Source organism: Astyanax mexicanus, chromosome 13 (genome assembly GCF_023375975.1).
Source record: "Astyanax mexicanus isolate ESR-SI-001 chromosome 13, AstMex3_surface, whole genome shotgun sequence".
In the NCBI taxonomy this organism is placed as follows: domain Eukaryota; kingdom Metazoa; phylum Chordata; class Actinopteri; order Characiformes; family Acestrorhamphidae; genus Astyanax; species Astyanax mexicanus.
The window spans coordinates 35,808,022-35,824,571 of NC_064420.1; the positions used below are offsets into that span (position 1 = coordinate 35,808,022).

At 39.4% G+C, this 16,550-nt stretch overlaps 1 protein-coding gene across 4 annotated transcripts in view; it reads right to left on the bottom strand.

Moving 5' to 3' along the window:
* The window catches only part of pax7b (paired box 7b), a 77,669-nt gene that overhangs the window by 43,827 nt on the left and 17,292 nt on the right, over nucleotides 1-16,550 (bottom strand). For all 4 annotated transcript variants that reach the window (XM_007246352.4, XM_022677445.2, XM_007246350.4 and 1 more), the window contains exon 5: nucleotides 7,330-7,529. In XM_007246352.4, coding sequence (XP_007246414.3) covers nucleotides 7,330-7,529 — 200 coding nt within the window. The remainder of the gene's footprint in view (nucleotides 1-7,329; nucleotides 7,530-16,550) is intronic.

Consider the following 16,550-nt stretch of genomic DNA (forward strand, 5'->3'; position numbering starts at 1 on the left):
GGTTGCGCACACACACACACACACACACACAGAAAGTCATGCTTCTCCATTAACGTAAGGCTTTCTTTTGTCGGATGTTCCCATTCTGCCTGTCTTGTTAGGATCAAGCAGAGGACTATTGGCTCCAGATTTGCTCAGGATCAATCACGGCTCATGTGATACCATTTCCCAACAGGGGACCTGACACTTGTGGCCTGGATGTCTTGTATCCAGACTGGATCAAAGAATGTCAGAGCAGACAGGGGAAGTGAAGACAGCGCTGTGTCTGTCTGTGGTGAGCATGTGGAAGGACTCAGCTCCAACTCTAACAGCTCTAACTCCCCGGCCTTTCATCAGATGTAGGTCCAGTAGCATGCCTTTTAATAAAAGGAAGCTCCGAATTTGCTCAATTTTAAGACTGCATACTGTAAAAAAATAAAGGTCATAAAAACACAAAAGGTATGGTTTCACAAGCCGCAAGCTCCCTCTACACTGTTACATTGGGATTCAATGCTTTTTTGATGTTCGGACAGCTGTTTTAGTGTGTTACTGGTCTAAGAAATGTCACAGCTTATGATTATGAAGTATGCAGTTCTGTGTTCTTTCATTATATTTGATGTACTATTTAGAGCACAGCCTTCTGCTAGCTGTTATATTGGAACTGGGGAGTCACCATGTCTGCTAAGGGGAATTGGATGCCTAGTGATGTTGTGTTGGGGAAGTCGGGAAAAGAGGAAGAATGCATGATCCTCTAAGTATTGGGACAGTGTTCTAATTGCTTAGAAAATTGGGGAAGATTAGAAATAAAAAAAGAAAAAATGTAAAATAAACAACAAAACTTAATTTACGTCAAAAAAGTTTTGAAAAATGAAATATAGAGATAGAAGGCTTTCATGCAGAAGCAATGATGTAGGGTTATAAATAGATGTAATATGTAATGTTATTTTTAATGGTTTATTACTGTTTTTAATTTAAAATTGATGACTGTTCAAGCAGTCATAGATAAAATATTACATGTGATATTTTGTTTTTGTAAGTCACCTACAAACAATTTGATCTGGTCGTTAGCTCACTATTCCCAAGATCTTCACTTCATATCTTCTATTATTCTGTGACGTTAATTATTTGATACACGCACAGACAGTACTAGTCTAGCAATAATTATTTTTTTGTTTTTTGATTTAATATTATTAATCTGATTTTTTTGTGGACTAAAATGGTCTTAAAATCACAATATATTATCCAAACAATAATTGTGACAGGCCTAATGTGCTTAAAGTAAATTCAATGCATTATTTAGTTTAGTGACAACAGACTATTAAAATAACAGTGTAATTAAATCAAACTGTTATTTAAAAAAAGGCTAAACACTTCGTTATTCTCTCTGTTTCACTTTCTCTCTCTCTTATCCATCAGTGGGGAATTCTCTATGCTGTCACTACAGTGATCCAGAGACATAATTTCTCTGTCCTCAGAGCACCGAGTCTAACTGTCTAACTGCCTACTGTCACTGCTGGTGCGCTTCTGCTTAAATCTCCATCTGGTGGTAAAACAGTGTAGTCATGTTTCTACAGCAGTCAGGGGGATGGAGGTTGTGTGTGTGTGTGGAGGGAGGGGGGGGTGTTGAAGACAGGTAGTCGTGTTGTGTGACCTGGAAGCACTTAGCCCTGCGGTTAGTCAGATATGGATCACTTCCCATCATCAGTCCCGTGGGGCTGTAACACGGCTGTGAGCACCAGAGACAGTAATTACTCAGAGACAGCATCTACCAATGACTAGCGGATAAGCTAACGCAAGCTACTCCTCTGCATTACCCATATCCTTCCTTACTCACTCACTATCACTACTCTCTGTCTTCCTTCTTCATCTTCTTTTTCTTCTTTCAGAGCAAAATAACAGCCCCCCCTCTCTCTCTTTCTCTCAGACCCCCCCCCTTTCATTCTTCCTTCCTTCTTTCTTTTTGTCTGACATCTGGATACTGTGTCAGCGCAGCTGTGCTCAAGTGGGTTGACATGGGGTCTGCCAAAAGCCAAGAGGGTCAGACACCTTCTCCACCACAAAAGCAATGATCCCAGCGCACTGGCATGTCCATCTGAGCCTGCCCCGGCCAAGGATTCACACTCACATTTAGGCACATTCACACATTTGCAAATATATACTGTATATAGCAAGGCTGTCAATCAACTAAAACCAATTATTTGCACAATTTTATTTTATTTTATATAGACCAGTTCATTTAGTGGTAGAAACTTTAATGGAGGATATAAACCACAGCTATCACAAAGCAGTTCTCAGCTCAAACAAATTCTACTGTTAAGCAAGACTTTAACAGGTACATGAGTGGATTAAGCAGAGAGAGAGAGAGGAAAAATGGCTGAAAAACGTATGCTGAAAAAGAAAGAGAAAGAGAGAGAGAGAGAGGCAGTGAGAGTTAGTTATGAGATTTAATCCATAATATTTCCAATAGTTCAATTCACTTATTTCAACTTAAATATAAGGAATCTACCTTCTGTAGCACATCACCAGACTCTTTAAAACAGCAGTAGTATATTAGCCGTTAACAAAATGGCCTTAAAATAAAATTACAATATTTAAGGATATTGGAGATATGCCAGAACATTGACATTTGTTTAAATAAATGTCAAGAATATACTACTCTATCAAAAATAGAGTTTCATACATTCTGTAGAAACAAAAACATCTATCGCTCTGTAAAAAATAAAGAGACCACATTCTGCTATTTATAGTTGTATGTTTGAGTAAAATTAACATTGTTGGCTTTTTCTATAAACTACAGACAACATTCCTCCCAAATTCCAAATAAAAATATTGTCATTTTGAGCATTTATTTGCAGAAAATGAGAAAAGACTGAAATAACAAAAGATATGCAGAGCTTTCAGATCTCAAATAATGCAAAGAAAACAAGTTCATATTCATAAGGTTTTAAAAGTTCAGAAATCAATATTTGGTGGAATAATCCTGGTTTTTAATCACAGTTTTCATTCATCTTGTCATGTTCTCCTCCACCAGTCTTACACACTGCTTTTGGATAGATTTATGCCATTCCTGGTGCAAAAATTCAAGCAGGTCAGCTTGGTTTGATGGCTTGTGATCATCCATCTTCCTCTTGATTATATTCCAGAGGTTTTCGATTTGGTAAAATCAAAGAAACTCATAATTTTTAAGTGGTCACTTTTTTTCCAGAGCTGTATAAACGAGTGTCAGAGTTTCATAAACAGTAACTCATAAAGAACCTGATTTTCAAACAACTAGTTGTCTACTGGGTTATAACAGTGTATTATTACCATGTATTTGAACATCCATTTATAGTACTCTACATTAAAGCTTATTATTGCAGTTAAAAAAAGAGTCCAGGCATAACCATCCCAGCAACGTCTACAGTGTTCTCAAAAACAGAATAAAATAAAGCAATCTATATACATTAACCTGCATAAAAATGGCTCTTTTATTATCCATTTATTAGACTATTTTTATGCCCCCAATTAAGGAATACTATTGCTTTTAAGGTTTTGGACTGCTGCTTTAACTCCATTATATAGTTATCACAGTTGTTTATTAACAAAAGTGAGAACAAAACCATTATAACGATCAAATCAGCAATTTATTCACATGATATTAGCTGGTTAGTTAGAGAACACGCAAATCGAGTCTAAAAGGCAAGCCCTTCACTTAGCACTAATGTTTGCCTACTTGTCTCATTTGCATCAGTTGCAGCCAAACACACAAAAGGGCCAAATGCCCCATGGGGAGCTTTTCATTGGTGGGATCTTTGGCCTGAGCCTTTAGCGTGGCAGGGAGATCATCAGGGTCTGCAACTATGCCAAATGAAGCTCTCTCTGCTAAATAGATCTGTTCCAAAAAATTATGATCTGAATGCTGTGGTGATATAACTCTGTCACTCATCCTCACAAGCACTATAGTCTCTATCCTTGAGCCATCTTTCCAATTAGAATTACTCCAGTCAACAGACCACACGGCCCCTTAAATGTATATATAAGGTACCATGACCCACGAGGTTTGGAATAGCTTTTAGGATTTATGATATTTTTCCTCATAAACGTTTCCCACTCCAACCCAAGTGGCATCAACTGTAATTCCCTCAGAGAAAGAGAGAGTAAGTGACTGAGAGAGCAAGAAAGGCCCTGGAGAGGTTGGACGAGTGAAAGTTGGCAGGAACCTAATTTAGTCTGAGAAATAAAAGGGTCTGAGGAGCGAAAGGGACAGCTGCAGTTTAATTGGGGAATTTGGTAATTATAACAGTCTGCATTTTTTTTCCCTAATGTATGCTCTACTTCAGAACCGCGGAAATAAAATCCCTATAAGTGAACAGTCTGGAAATTCATTGCATCTGGTAAACTTGTCTTTTTTAAACTATAAAATGTGGTATTCTATACACTGTAAACACTAACCACACTCCTTACTGAGTTAAAGTTAACATAACTAAAATACTACACTAAAATACTACAGAAACGTGGGATCACTTAAGCTGATTAAGTCACACTAATTCACAAACAAATGATTTAGATAAATAAACACTCATTTGTACAAGATCGACCTTTGGCACATTTTGAGTCAGGCGGCATTGACTAAATTGTGCAATGCTAACTGCAGTTACTGATTTGATTTGATCTACAGAGTCAATTCATATGGTGTCATATGGTGATCTTTAGGTTGTGTCTTAAACAGTATTTGGGCAAAAAATCCTCCCACTATCTCCTGTGACCATCGTGAGATGCATACTGGATGTTTCTTTCTGCCCCTTTGCTCACTATCAATGTGTAGTCATTCCCCAGGCTACCTTCATCTATCCAACTGCCTGGCCTTGGTGTTCAAGGCTGTAAGAGCAAGTTACAACAGTTTTTTTCTGTTGCTGAAAGCTGCTTTATAATAGGTCATTGTTACAGTGTTTACTCAGGCACTAATGCAGGACTATAACACCAATAGCTTGCTTACTTGACAGATATAAATTATCTGCCTTTTAGTGACTAAAAGGGCAGCACTAGATATTGTGTTCATGGTCAAGATCTAAAGACAGTGGTTTGAGTATAACAGTTCCCTTCATTTACTTACTAAATGCATTGTTAGTATTCAGTTCACAGTTTAATGTGTAAACGTAAATGGTTTAATGCCAACAGTTTCCTCAAACTATTTGAGTTAACTTTTAAGTCTCAAAGTTTTACAGTGTATGTTCTCTCTTCAATAGAGGTTCCACAAATGCTTCCATGCCAGAATGCAGAGGTGTCAGGGAAGGGAAGCCACACAGCTGAGGTAAGAAGTCATGTTTTTTTTCCCTTTTTCTTCTTTTTTTTTCACTAGCTCTTGATTGATTAATGTTGCTTGTGGAGAAGGGCTTCCCAGGAGAGGGTGAGGGATCCTCTCTGATATGCAGCAAATTTTACAAGGAGCAGCGGTGGGCTTGAAAGTGGTGGGAAGAGAAGATCCCAGCCAAGAGCTGGAGTGAGAAATCCATCAGGAATGCACTCCTGCTCATTTCATCCCCCTCCCCTTGCCCACCACAGCTGTTGCTATAACTCTACTGTAGTTTCCCCTCACTTGCTAGCCTTGCAACCGGGGAACTGTCAAACGCAACTGGAGAAAAAGAGAAATCAGGGGAAAGGAGGGATCCATAGCACAGCTGAGACTTAGGAGAGGTCAGTCAAGTGGACGTAAACGCTTCCCTCGCGCAGTTAATGCGCACTGCTAGACCTGAACAAAGAGTTTTCATAAAACGGTGACTAGCTGCGATCAAAGTTCTTAAAAAACTATCTTCTCAACCCTTCTCTTCCCCTCCTCAGCATCCTTTATTATGCAATTAAGTGAACCGCTGTTCAGCATCAGTTTCCAAAGAGCAGAAAAAAAGCAGGGGTCAGTGTATGAATACGATAAAAGATGAAGGGGGGGTTGGCTCTTCTGAACTGGATGCCTGCTCATATTTCGGCCATCAAAAGTATTCTTTGGGATGAAAATGTACATTACACTCAAGCTGTACACCACAGCTGCCCAGACCTAGTGACCTCTCAGTGAGAAAGTCATCCAAAGCCTTAATAACAAGAAAAAAATCACTCACTTACGCAAGCAAACTTAGGCATTGGGTCAGAATCAATATAACATGCATTTTGTGTCTGCATAATAATTGTGTTTTTTTTTAAATATCACACAAACACTGTTTAACAACACATTAATACCAAGTACTTTTTATGGTTTATACAGTTTTCTGTGATGTGGTTTGTGAGTTTTTTGACATGTCTGCAGTGCTGCCTGGTTAAATTGAACAATTTTGAATGGTTACATTAAACAGTACCAGTCAAAAGTTAGACACACTTTAAATTCAGTGTTTTTTCATAATTTTATGGTAGCAGTGTAGATTAATATTAAATCAAACTATGGTGAAAAACATATAACTTCTTTTAGTAAATAGAAAAGTGTTAAACAAACCAGAATGTTTTATATTTTATATTCTTATTTTATATTCTTCAGGCATTTCTTGCTTAGATGACATCTTGGCATTTTCTCAGTCAGCTTTATGCGGTAGTCATTTGTGTTATAAAGAGGTAGAGTTGGTATACAGTGAATAATGGAATTGTTCCATATTCCATATTAAGGGATGAACTACTCAACTAAGTAAAGAAAAAATACTTTATAAAAAATGAAGGTCAGTCAATTTGGAAAATTTTAAGAACTTTGAAAGTATCCTAAAGTGCAGTTGCAAACACTCAAAACATAATGATGAAACTGGCTCTCATCAGGACCACTCTCTGGTCCACGGGATAAGTTCATCAGAGATACCAGCCTCAGAAACCTCAAGTTAACAGCACCCCACCTAAATGCTTCAAAGAGTATTTTGGTTTGTTTAATAATTTTAAGTTATTACACAAGTCCTTATGTGTACCTTATGTGTAGAGAAAAAAATGCGTCCAAGCTTTTGATTGGTTAATTCTTTTTGAAATAAGTTTTGAAGATAAATCAAATCTTCATTTAGCTATTTTCATAAAAATATCAAGCTATTTTAACCTATTTAACCTTTGTGATAAGTGAAATCACCACCTTCATACTGTTTTCTTTTCAAGGGACTTGAGGAAGACACTTGCTGCATGTCAAGCAATTACTAATATTACTTTTCCATATGGTCTCCATATTTAGCTGAGGTAAAGCTAAAGCTCTCAGCCCTGCTGTAGTAAAAGGAACATCCCATTACAGTAATAAGCATATACAGTATATTTGTGGCATTGATAGGTAGGACTAATGGAATCCCAACAGGTATAAACAAGAGCAGAGTCAACCCAACAGGTAAAGTAATAAAGTAATGAAGAAGAAGAGCCGCTTGGTACCTGTACGCGAGCCTCGGTCAGTTTGGTTCTCTGGGCCAGCTCCTCTCGGGTGTAGATATCAGGGTAGTGTGTCCTTTCAAAGGCTTTCTCCAGCTCCTCCAGCTGCTCTGCAGTGAAGGTGGTGCGGCTGCGCCTCTGCTTCCTCTTCAGCGGCAGGTCTGGCTCTGAGTCCACATCCGAGCCTTCATCCACACGGCCCCCTGTAAGATCCACAAAGCACAGGAACTGAGACTGTAGTCTTTACTGAAACACTTTAGACAAACATGTACAAATATTTCCTTTTAAAGCAGATTCAGTCAATCAACCAATATATGTATAATTGTATTTGTATACAGCTTTGGAAAAAAAAAATAAGAGACCACTTCAGTTTCTAAATCAGTTTCTCTGATTTTGCTATTTATAGTTAAATATTTGAGTAAAATTAACATTGTTGTTTTATTCTATAAACTACGGACTACATTTCTCCAAAGTTCCAAATAAAAATATAGCAATTTAGAGCATTTATTTGCAGAAAATGAGAAATGGCTGAAATAACAAAAATATAATATTTATAAAGTACAGAAATCAATATTTGGTGAAATAATCCTGGTTTTTAATCACAGTTTTCATACATCTTGGCATGTTCTCCTCCACCAGTCTTACACACTGCTCTTGGATAACTTCATGCCACTCTTGGTGCAAATTCAAGCAGCTCTGCTTGGTTTGATAACTTGTGATCATCCATCTTCCTCTTGATTATATTCCAACGGTTTTGAATTTAGTAAAATCAAAGAAACTCATAATTTTTAAGTGGTCTCTTATTTTTTTTACCAGAGCTGTAGTCTAGCTGTGGTAAAAAAGTCTTTAGAATATATTTTAAATATTTTGAAATATTTGCACAGTCATATCAATGATCAACTGCAACATAGTTATCTCAGGTGTGACGTCATTCCTAGCTCCAAATAGGGCTTGAAATAATGATATGGAAGTATTATTTTAGAGAGCAGGTATTCATAAACCACGGGTTATTGTCATCCGTTGTGACAAAGCAAGTTTCCTTGTGATTATTTAATAGGAATAAAAAAACAGCTCAGCTTTTCGTAGTAGCTGGTTTTGAATGATCTAAGATGGTTTTATGATGGTCATTGAAAGTTATAGTTGTGGGTTCGATACCCAGGTCTACTAATCTACAACCGCTGTCCTCTACAAGCCTCTCTGCTCCAGGGGTCATTAGTAAGGTTGACCATGCACTCTGAAGAAATGTGTAATGATGGAGTGGTATTGATGACTGGGTGGTGGGTTCGATATCTGGGTTGGACAAGCTGCTATTGTTGAGGAAGTGCCTTAACATCCTTTTCTTGTCCAACTAACTAGACCAGCTCTTGTTTAATATCTATATCTTGACTAGCACAGTGTGTGTTGCATTTGATTGCTGGTTGTGGTCATTTAGGTCATCCAGCTTGATGATGCTGAACTTGGTCATACTGGCTATCGAATGTGTTCAAGTTGATCATGTTTGCAGCTCGTCATGAGCTCAACCGGTCAAACAACTTAACCAGATTTTTTTCAGTGGGGTAGTGATTTCAGCAGGTAACTTACATGATGCTAAACCAATAGCTATGTCAACATACATTAACCTGTTAGTTTTTTCTGCCAGAGTTATAAGTTATAAGCTGAAACAAGAGTGCCATACAATGTCAAATGACTCTTGCCCATTTCTTCCTGAGCAGCTCAACCAACTGCTTTATAATCATTAATAATTTCCTCCAATGCAGTGGAGGAATGCTGGGAATGCATTGAGAGGGAGAACGGACAACAAGGAAGCTGAAATGATAACGGCTTCACGTGGCTCTCGAGCAAATATTATTGCGATGTGTGGTTATTTATATGAGAAAGGCTTTTTGCAAATGAAATCCCGCGTGTGTACACAACCCAACTGGCCCTGAAGCCATGATGGAGTGGTGGGGGGAGTTAATCTTACCAGACCACCTTAGAGATCCGTGTAGCACTATTCTTCTGCTGAGGGCCCGGGGCACTGAAACAAAACTGGCACTGCCTAAATATTTGCAGTATATTTATTGTGTTTGTTTCATTAAAGCGGGCGCACAATATGTCCTCACTGCTTTTAAAAAACTGACAGCGGCAGATTATCTGTCAAACCCAGCTCTCCATGTCAATTACAGATAACGCTCTGTCGCTATTTGGCGGCTCGTTGAAGGAGCGCTTTGAAATGGAGAAGAGAATGAGACCAAATCAGTCAACTGAGAGAAACAAGACGAGTGTGGGTGGTAATTCGAGGACGGCTTGAATGCACACGAAAATACAAATTAGCATATCGTTTATGAGTGCAGCAAACACATTTGACAGTCTTCTTTATTCATCTAATCATTATTTACTTCTGTTGCATGTCCAGGCATTCATTAGTCGCGATTAGTTGCGTGTTATTTGAGGTGCTTTGCAGGTTTTGAGGAAAATAACGCAGGTAAGTTCTGGGACTGTTCCAGTAACAAGCAAAGCTCCACCAGTGGCTCCATTACAGACAGAAAAGAGATAAATCTACTTTCTTCCTATTCTTTGGGTCACACCAGCAGATTCCAACCATCCCACAGATGCAGAAAGGGTCTTAGAGACCATCTTTACCATTTCATTTGAGTTTATTCCTTATTTATTTCCAGTATGGGCAGCACTGGGCTGATCCTCTGAAAATCCCCCTGGAAGCATTGGGGGCCCAGCGCTGCAGACACAGGCCTTAATCCAGGCCATGACTCCCCTCCCTCATCCCCCACCCAAAATTTAAGCCATTCCACATTAGGGACGGCTGAACCCTGGCTCCTCATTGGCCGGTGCTGGCGGGGGCTTCCCAGGCTGCCTCTTCTGAGGTAGGGGGGCTGATTATGGAGGACAGAAGTGGGCCCTGAGCTGCTCCACGGCAAGCAGCCTGACCTGTATTGCTCCTGCTCCCACTTCTCCACTCGTCTTCACTCAGCCCTGGGCCTAGGGCTCATCCCTTACTCCCTCTCCTTCTCTCTCTTTCATTCTTTCTTTCTTTTTTTCTGTGTTGCACTCTTGCCCAGCCCAGAAGCCGCAAGTGATATGCCTCTACTTTAATGACGGTTATTATTTTTCGCCGCTCTTTGTGCCGGCGTTCGGCGTGGAAATGCCCAGCAGGAGAAAGGTTCGGCAGAGGGCTAGATTAGGGTTTAAAGGAGCCATCTGCCCATAAGCTGCAGGCAAAACGATTGTGCCGAATGATACAGTTTAATTAATCTGGGACAGGAACGGGTGGCTCTGACCCTGACTGACACTTCCTGCTCAGCCACAGTGGCCCACTCAGCCTGCAGAGAGCCTGTAGAGAGCCTGCAGGAGCCACATCCAGGCATGCTCACTACTCTGTGATACAGTTAATGCAAGAAAACATACATTTAAAAAGAAGCTTCCCACGTGGTGTAATTAGAGCAACCTGTCAGTACAAAATAAACTCATGGAATTGAGGGAGAGGTGATGACACTGACTCCTGTTTGCTCCTGTTCTGACACTTGCTTGTGAACCTGTGCTGCCTGAGGGGACAGCAGTGAGGTGAGTGTAGGGTTGAGCAGTGTTGGAGACACAGATCAAACAGTAAATGTTTAGCTCAGGGGTCACTGTCTGAAACAGTTAGTGCTATATCCCCGCTGTGACCCTCCGGCTAATTATTAAGTCTATATTTAATTAGATTAAAACACAGAAAAACGCAATTCACACGGTGGGTCTAGATATTTAAAAATGTTGAAACACATCAACAGGATTTTTTTTATTTATCAATGAAGACAAATGTGGTTCAATTAGTAAAATAAAAGCTTTTTTTCTGAAATAGGCATAATACGGATTTTAGTATATGATATATAACGTATATCAGTAATACTAAAACCATATTACATTAGATACAATGGGCTTTTCTTTCCTTTGGTTGGTTGACCACTATATGCCTGCACTTATATGCAGGTGGTAGTGTGTTAATATTTGGCTATTAATAATAGTAGCTACTAGTAATATATACTAGTAGTGGTATTTTAGATACAATCATTCTTCAAAACAGCTGACTGTGAAAGATTTGGAGTTGTCAATCCAATAAATGGTCCCTAAATTTTAGCAAACGGTTTCTCTTAAGATTGACTGGAGGTTCTTAGATAGTTTTTGGGATGGATGTTGAAAAGGTAAAGATTCCTAGATCTGTTCCTGGCTTCTTTCTAGGAAAACATGTTTTTTAGCATGTACCGAACCTAAACGTTTAATAGTTTTTCTCACTCATGCATAGAAAGATTATACACCATCATGCCACTGTTTTTAAATAAATCCTTTTGGGCACCTGAACAACAACAGCATTGTAAAAAAATTCAATTTAAGAAAGTTTGAATGGCAGTGAAGGTTTTATCAAGTTGATTAAGCTAAACAAAAGTCTAAGCAACAATTAATTTGAATTTGAGTCAGCATTAAAAAATATATATATCAGGAAATTCGACACCATTTCTTTGCATAAGGTTTATTTTTTATTTTTTTTTACAGTGTGTGTGTCAGAAAACTCAAGGGCAACCTCGGATTACGAAGCTCATACGTGCTAGCTTTTGTTTGCCTGTGTTTATGTGAGGAATGTATGTGGAAATAGGCCAAGATAAAAAAAAAGTTACAAATGCTTCTCCAATAAAGGAGCGACAAAGAGGGATACGTCAAAGTGGCTCCGACTTCAGGCCAGCGCCGCAGTTTAATTAAACAAGGAATTACGGGATTACACCGAGACTCTCATTACAGGCCACTTGAGGAGTCTTCTGGTGGCTGTCTTTTTGTCTCCCAAAGCTCACGCTCCACAGTTCTCAACGGATTACATGTGGCCGTAGGACATGAGGCCGCATTAATTAAATCAATTCCTCTGCCTTTTCTTTTTACAAAGATGCCTTTTTCCCCAAAGTAACCACCACCCCCTCCTCCTCCCAAACGCTGAGGTAAATATATACTCGTATACAAACAGAAGGACCCCATAGATGGCCGGCATATCCCTTTGTTGATTTTGGGGGAGATTGCGACAAAGCGATTTGCCTTTAACTTGCCATGACCGCACTTGAGGCCGGCGCAGTGGTCTATAGATCACTTTCCAAAGGCACCTCCGAAACCTAGGGGTGGCCGCGAGCTTTCATTTCAGAGACAGCATGGAATTCATTTGTTCTCGTCTACATGCTGCTGGATTTAAAACGAGGGGAGAAAATCCACCAATATCCAGCTTTGCTTTGCATCACCAACCCACATGGTTATCTGGGCAGATTTGGTCCGAGTGAGAGATTGCTCTTCTTAACGTTTGTGATCACCATGTCTCAACTCTTCTCTCCTTCTCGTTCTCTTTTTTTTCTCTCTCTCTTTTTTAATTCAGCACCGTGCACCCTCTCCATGCGACTGACTGTATAAATAAATAACCAAATAATAATAATAATAATAAAACGAGAAGAAGGATAGAAAATAAATGGAAGGACAAATCTAAGCAATGCAATTCGGAGAGGCCAGAAGCTTGGAGAGGAGCGCATGCGTGACTGATGAGTATGTATTCTGCCACATCTCATCCTGCCCTGGTCACAACAATTACAATGTCATTTAGCTGCCATATCACAGCGCATGAGGCGCACCTCGGTCAGTCCTGCACTGCCCGATAATAAAAAAGAGAATAAGTTTGACAGCACGTTCCTGCTGAAGGTCAATCTCTCTCTCTCTCATTCTCTATCTCTCTCTCTCTCTCTGTCTCTCAGTATAATGAAGACAGGATTATGATAATGAAACAGACGCTGATGCAGATACGCAGCCTAAACCTGAACCTCATCTTTGTCTCGGTGTGAGATCCCACGATTGGCATGCTAAGGTCCCATCACGCAAATGGAACCATCATGGCAAGTTCCCAAGATATGATGGATGTGCTAGAGCATAAATGGGATGAGCGAAACATATGCTGCCTGAGATGACCGCTGATAGGTATACTACACCGACAAGGCCTACTAGCCTATACGCTCTCTGCTCTGGAGTGAGGTAAAAAAAAATGGGAACAGATATATCAGCCTTTTTGTTTTTTTACTGATGTGTTAGAATCACAATTCAACCATTCAATCAGACCATTCTGAGATAAGTATGAGGAACGTTAGATTATAATAATAATTATAAAAACGACAGATGTAATTCCATTTACATGTTCAACGGATGTTGATAAAATGCTGGAGCACTTATCCTATCATGAAACGAGAGCTTAATTAAGATTTACAGAGAGAACATTATTGCTCAAACATCCTCCAGGGTTCACTATTTTGTCGAATATCGCATACGGAAAATACGGAAAATGAACTGTAACTTAACTGAAGATCATGTTAATTAGAAAAATGATCTGGGAAAAAAAAACGAGGGCCTGATGTTTACTTCTATTTAAGAGAACCTTCATCACACCCGCGAGACACTTGCATTAAAAATTCCCTGCCTTGTCGCATTCCGAATCATTTGAATCCTATTAATTATTCAAGCTGGGTTCTCCCAAAGGAACTGCCATAACTTGTAGAGTAGAACTCACACAGGGACAATTAATTATATCACCATCAAAGAACTGCGCCGATGTTTCCGAGCTATAACTTCAGCTGCGAGCAAGTTGTAAAACCACGCAGTATACCCGACAGATTAGCTGGCAAAGTGAAAAGCTGTAACAGTCCTACTTCAGATGCACAAAGCACATTCATTACACAAAGTGTCTGATTGAACTTTGTCAGCGCCGGCGTGGAATGGAAGGCGCGTTAAGAGCGGCTGAGCCCAGGACTGTGATTAACTGCTGCGGGCGAAGAATGACTGGGGGGCCAAAGAGGAGTCATGACCACCCAACACAAGCTCCTCTCTTCCATCCTCCTCATCAACCTCCGACACCAGCGAAGCGACCAGCAGATGGGATATTCATCATCACGGCCGCACTCTGCCTCTTTGCTCCTCTCGGCCCTCTTTTCATTCCCACTCTGGGGAGTATCAGCTGCTCCTGCCCCGGTCTCTCCGGAGCGCTTTGGTCACTAAAAGGCCTGAGGAAATGTAGCCCTGCACAGCTGCACATTCCTAAAAGGGCACTGCACTTAGCACGGTGGCAAACATTTACACATTTGTCTTCATCAGGCCTGGCAGTCTAAACAACATTATAGAGCCTGGACTGTGTCACATATTAGTCGAGCCACACCATCCCTTCCCTCATTTGCGACAAACGACGATTAGCAAATTAGAGGAACACATTTGGCTCTGGTAACCCATGTACAGATCGTTAATGAGGCGTGACGAGGAGCCTCAGTCAGAACACTGTACCCCCAGCACGATCTGGTTAAAAATTTGACCAGATAGACCAGATAGAAAATAGGTTTTTATGTAAGGATGTGTTTCTATAGTATGTATTTTCTCTTAGGTTTGGTCGTAAGTTAAAACACCTTTTTTAAATGGTTGACAAGGCGTTTATGTGTTGTCTTAAATACATGTTTTCAGAACTTCTAAGTCTAAAAGTATTTTAAGCACTCCAAAAAGACATCTTACACCTTTAAATTTTAAGGTGTTTTCAATGTTTTAAACCAGATATTGCTGGTTACCCTCCAATTTATTTAATGAACATTATTTCAGACCTAAAGCGATTCGTCAGAAGACCACCCTCTGTTTTTAAGAGCTAATTCTAACGCAACTGTTTGTAAAAGAAGAAAACAGATGGCGTCCTTCCATTCCGTGCAAATTGACGACAGAGGAAAATCCACTCATTACAACTGAATCATCCTCAGCTCTGCCACACAATAAATTCAAACCAGCACTATCCTTTTTCACTTTAAGGATTCGACACCAAAACGGCTGAAAAGTTCTCATCAAACCCTGTAATCTAACTCCGAACTCTCTCTAGCTTCTCGGTGCTTTTGTTTTCACAGTTGTTTCACCATCCTCTTTATTGGTCAGTCCGAGAGCAAGGAAGAGGGAAGGAACACTGTACAAACAGACTATTCTAATCGCCTATCTCTGACATGCATCTGCTGCAGAACAATCCGCATGGCTTCAGGGCTGGATTGAAGCCGACCTGCCGCTCCGAACGTCTGCGGAGGATCTGAGGCAGAGATACTGCTCTTCTGAAGCGCAGCAGCAGCAGCAGGAGACAGAGGAGCTCTTTGGCTGCAGGACATGCACTTGATTATGCAGATCCACACAGCACAATTAAGCTAACACCAAAGCAGAAAACAGAGCGAGAGATTGGAGAGCAGGGATGGAAATGGGATGGGTATTCAGGCAGAAATGAGGAAGTTTGCTGTAGTACAGAAACACCACATTTATGGAAACACATGCACACCACTGTCGATCACTAATGCTTTTGGACAACATACTTATAATTGTTATATTTATGACAATACAAAGCAATATCTCTTTTAGATATTCATGACAATACTTAGCAATATCTACTATAGATGTTTATGACATTACATAGTAGGGGTGCGCCATATCGTGCCGTACCAATAATATCGCCAACATTTTTAAATATCATGAACGATATTATACTCTGAAATATCGTGCCATATCACCCACACCTAATTATCACATCAGGGTACTACTTTTTTGCTCTTTTTAGCAAAAGAAAAAATCTGAAAAAACACTGTTCTCATTTCCCATTATATATCTATAGATTACATCTGTCCAGTATAATTTATTTTATTACAATCCTGAATATATGGAGATATTTGGAGTGTATTATTAGTATCATGTCATTCTGGATCATTGACTTCTGTTACAAGTCTGATAGAATTCTTGTATTTTTAATATTTCAGTTAGGGGTGTACCATATCATATCATGTGCAATAATAAAATTAAAAATTTCATTTTGTTGCAGTCGTGTATGATTTTTTCAGTATTTTAGGGCCATATCGCAGAGAGTATCGTATAATAATATAATACCATGAAATATTGTGATATTATTTTAGGGCCATAACACCCACCCCTAATACAAAGCAATATCTACTATTGGTATTTATGACAACCCAAAGCAATATCTGCTACAGATGTTCATGACAATACTAAGCATAATCTACAGTAGACATTTATTACAACACAAAGTAAAATCTACAGTAAATATTTAAGACACTACAAGCTGATTTTTATTATAGGCAATAGTTATAGAAACACTTATACCAATGTCAATTATATATGCTTTTTTATAATATTTTGATATCTGTAAATTGTATAACAATTCT